The sequence below is a fragment of the Myotis davidii genome, unplaced genomic scaffold (genome assembly GCF_000327345.1).
Source record: "Myotis davidii unplaced genomic scaffold, ASM32734v1 scaffold31, whole genome shotgun sequence".
Taxonomy (NCBI): Eukaryota; Metazoa; Chordata; class Mammalia; order Chiroptera; family Vespertilionidae; genus Myotis; species Myotis davidii.
The window spans coordinates 1,750,185-1,754,640 of NW_006283639.1; the positions used below are offsets into that span (position 1 = coordinate 1,750,185).

The 4,456-nt window shown below is 36.5% G+C and overlaps 1 protein-coding gene across 6 annotated transcripts in view; it reads right to left on the reverse strand.

Moving 5' to 3' along the window:
- EPHA5 (EPH receptor A5) overlaps positions 1 to 3,341 on the reverse strand; it is a 309,529-nt gene extending 306,188 nt beyond the window's left edge. For all 6 annotated transcript variants that reach the window (XM_015565823.1, XM_015565821.1, XM_015565818.1 and 3 more), the window contains exon 1: positions 3,281 to 3,341. In XM_015565823.1, the coding sequence (XP_015421309.1) occupies positions 3,281 to 3,319 (39 nt within the window). In that variant the 5' untranslated portion in view covers positions 3,320 to 3,341. The remainder of the gene's footprint in view (positions 1 to 3,280) is intronic.
- Between the last annotated feature and the right edge of the window lie 1,115 nt (positions 3,342 to 4,456).

The following is a 4,456-nucleotide window of genomic DNA, read 5'->3' on the forward strand; positions in this document are numbered from 1 at the left end:
ATATTGGGCCTGCCCTCTGCCACCCGGGAGCAGGCCTAAGCCACCAGGTCGTTATCTCCCGAGGGGTCCCAGACTGCGAGAGGGCACAGGCCAGGCTGAGAGACCCCCCCATCCCCCCACCCCCGAGTGCACAAATTTTTGTGCACCGGGCCTCTAGTGTATAATAAAAGGCTAATATGAAAATCAACTGTGAACGGTGGAACATCCGGTCGCTATGATATGCACTGACCACCAGGGGGCAAATGCTCAATGCAGAAGCTGCCCCCTGATGGTCTGTGCACTCGCACAGTGGGAGAGCCACTCAGCCAGAAGCCCTGAGCTTGGCTCACCGCTGGCAAGCACATTGACAGTGGCGGGAGCCTCTCCCACTGCCACAACAGTGCTAAGGATGTCTGAAGGACAATTAGGCCCTCTCACCCCAGGGAATGGGCCTAAGCTGTCAGTTGGACATCCCCTGAGGGCTCCCTGACTGCAAGAGGGTTCAGGCTGGGCTGAGGAATCCCCCCTCCCCTGAGTGCATGCATTTCATGCACTGGGCCTCTAGTATGTAGAGAAAAAAGCCTCCAGAGAACTTCATCTACAACATTATTCTAACATTATGATTACTCCTTTTCAAAATAATGCTGCCTCAAGCTCCAGAAGGCCAGGAAATTTTGTGTTTTCTTCATTGTTGTCACTCCAGTGCCTGGAACAGAAACTGGCTCTTACCAAGTGCCTGCTACATATCTGTTGAATGAATAAATGCCTTAAATTTGCATAAAATTAAACTTTGTTATAACATAGTACTTCTAGATATGTCCAGAATAAAAAAAAAGGGTAGAGTTCAACTTCTTACCATGAGGCAGGCAGACACACACACACACACACACACACACACACACACACACACACACACCATCTCACCTACTATGGTTAAAAAGCACATGCTAAAGCCCAAATTTAAATGATGTGTCCTAACTCAGGTGAAGTAGTCAAAACAATAAAAATAAAAACTAGAAGGACTCTATCTCAACATGTAACAATAAGTGGAATTAAAAAAAAAAGTCCCTCCTAAAACAACAGAAAATCCTGATGCGTGTGAAATACTAAAAATTGCCTCCACAAATATGCCAGCATTACAGACAGCAACTTAAATGGGTGAAGAGCACCAGGCAGAAATTGAATCAAACAGGAGAAATTGCTTACTCTCTTAGAAAGCAGCCTCTCCTCAGCTCTGGGCTGTGGAGATTATAACAGGCTGCTAATGCTCGTTTTCTGAAACTTCCAACTAAACAGAAAAGCTCGAAATTCACTTTAAATGAACTTTCCCAATCTTTAACTGCTGACAACGGATTCACGTAAATATACTTAGAGATAAAACAAACAAAAACCTGATGAACTGGTAGGTGGATCTCAGTATGAGATAGAAATGGAATAGAAGGTCAAAGGTGAAGGGATTAAGAAAAAACAAAACAAACAAAAACCCTCATAATCTCACCCCCCTTTCCCTGTGGTAATGACCATAGACATACAACAGTATGGTCATTACTACAGGGAAATGGAGGTGGGGGAGACAGGAGAGGGTAAAGGGGGGATAAATGGTGATGGGAAGAAACATGACTTGGGGTAATACGCACACAATACAGTATACAGATGATGGATTACAGAATTGTACACTTTAATCCTATATAACCTTATTAACCATGTAACCTCAATAAATTCAATAAAAAACATGCTAACCCCTCAAATGAAGATCAAAGAAAACATGTTTACTGAGTGCCAACATTGTGCCAAGCTCTATTCTCAGTCCCACTTATTTAATCTTTATGCAAAACTATAACACACAATTTATGCTCCATTTCATAAATAACAAAATAAGTTATCCTACCAAAAATATTTTAATTTGCCCCATCTGATAATATAGATGAAATGTTGGGTTGAAATTAATTTTTGAAAACTCTGAGAAAATATGTCATATTCTCTTTGAATCTAGTTTTGTATTTCTCCAGTTTCCATTCCAGAGTTATTCAGGAAAGGTTTAACTATGGGGGTAAATCTGATGTTGTATTGGCTTGCAACTAGAAATTTTGGGAGATATTTACTCAGTTTTGTATGTGATTTTTGCACCATTGATTTCCTTAAAAATATACAATCTCTTTGTATTAGAAATAGTATTTTTTCCAATCATTTTAACAACATTATGCTTTATCTTTCTATTATAATTGAGTTAATACTTCTTGTGTAATAATAATAATTTTATGTCACAATATTTTACTTATGCTTTCATTTTCCATCTACTAATAGCTATGAAATATTTTTAAATGTAATCTATTTATTAAGATCATTAGCATATAAATACATTAATATGCATATTGTTAGAAAATGGCTTAATTTTTACCCAAAAGACATTTTTTAAATCCTCAACCAAGGATATGTTTTGGTTGTTTTTTGTTTTGTTTTTAAGAGAGAGAGAGGAAAACATCAACATAAGAGAAAAACATTGATTGGCTGTCTCCCTATCATAGGTACCCTGACAGGGTTTGAGCCCACAACGTAGGTACGTGCCCTGAACAAGAATAGAACCTATAACTCTTTGGTGTATCAGATAACACTCCAACCAACCACACCACCAGTAAAATAATTTACTAATAAATACAACTGTTATTGTAGCAATGTTCCAATGAAACATTTTTTTCTGAAAATTTTCAATAAAGAAAAATGCAAAAATTAAAAGAAAACCTTTTAATGGTTACTGATCTAATAAAAGCAATCCATTCCAGGTTCTCCCTGATAGTTTCTAATAATCTGATAAATTTTTAATCTCAATGAAATTTTAAAGGAGTTTCTTATAATATTTACATTCCTTAATGTAGTGAAGAAACACAAAATAAATTGTTCCCAGTGTTTGAATTGATTTTATTTCCTATTCAATATTCACTATTTCTTATTCAACCATGCCAAGTGCAAATCAGCAGCAAATCTTTTTATTTTTTTCAACTCTTGTTTTTTGAAGATAAACCAATTGTATAAGTTTGTTGGTTGCTTTGATCTGAATTTTTAAGGTAACTTCACATTTCTTCACAGAAATACTTAGAGAGGAAAGTCACATATTTGTTAATCAGTCATTGAAATCCCTTCCCTATTTGCCTGCTTTCCCCTGACAGAGCTGATTTGCCCATTTTCACACACACACACACATCCCTCCTCTCTTAACAACAAAGATGGCCAGTGGATTTTCAATCATATGTGACATTTAACATAGTGTCTACTTAACTTGTAATAAAATTTCATAAAGGCTTACCCCATTTTTTGGAAAAGCAATCCATCCCAAGTCCCCCATGACAGTACGTGAATCCAATAAATTCACTGAAAGAGAAACACAAAACTGAGTCAAACGTAAAAAAATGCATCACTATTTTCAGTATTATTAAAAGTGCATATTGCTACAAAACTAAAATTAGATTAAGTATTCATTATGATAAATACAAGAGTTATAATTTAAAGAAAGGATTTCAGTGCAAGAAAACAAGGTATTTTGAATTAACATTTAGAGCAAAATTATATAAACAAGTCATTACCCTAAGTGCTTTTTTTGTCAAACAACTATAAAGAATTAAATTAAGAAAGAGAAAATATGAAAAATCCACAGAAAACAGTAAAAACAATGCAGTGATTTTTCAAGCTCTAGGCTTTGGGATTAAGCAAAAGCCATAAAATTGTAGCTGAACGTATTGTATTTTCTTCCGGAAAGCTGTTATGAAGCAATTAACAAATAATTTACATTAAACAGCAATAAACTATCCCCAAGCTTGTAACATTTTTGTGATATTAACTGAAATCTGTAATCCAAATTGCAAGTTTAATTAAGAAATAAATCTACACACCCTTAACCAAACCAAGGAAATTGTAGCAGCTCTCAGGGCTGTTGTTACAGTTATGAGTCCACTGCATTTCCAAGCTATCTTCTACTTATATATGACCACAACCTTCAATGTGCTTCTTACAGAACTATCAGCTACATTTTTGAAAGACAGACATCATTTATGTCTAGATATCATAAAATGGTTGGCACTCCCAGGTGGTAAGTCTGAATATCATCATTGCAAAAGGAAACCACACAGTATTTATACAGATGTGTATCCACACCCCACACACTCACCATGTTTATATTTCGGGAAGTTCATCTACTGTCCCCCCAAGTTATACTAGCTAAAAGAGTACTGTGTTGCCAAAAATGCTTTAGACCTGGGTCACAGATCACTAGGTTTCCAACCTATTATGCCTAATCCAAATGGGCCTCCCTATGCAGCTGAAGCACATTTAAGGAGCATGGCGTGTGGATCCAAAAGGAAAACAACTATGTTATCCCAGTCAGAGGTGTGGAGCTTCCTTAAACTAAAATCAAGAGCCAGTATCTTGAAATGTCAGTAATTAAAAAAAAATGATTCTGGCCAACTGAAGTGGCTCAGTGGTTGAG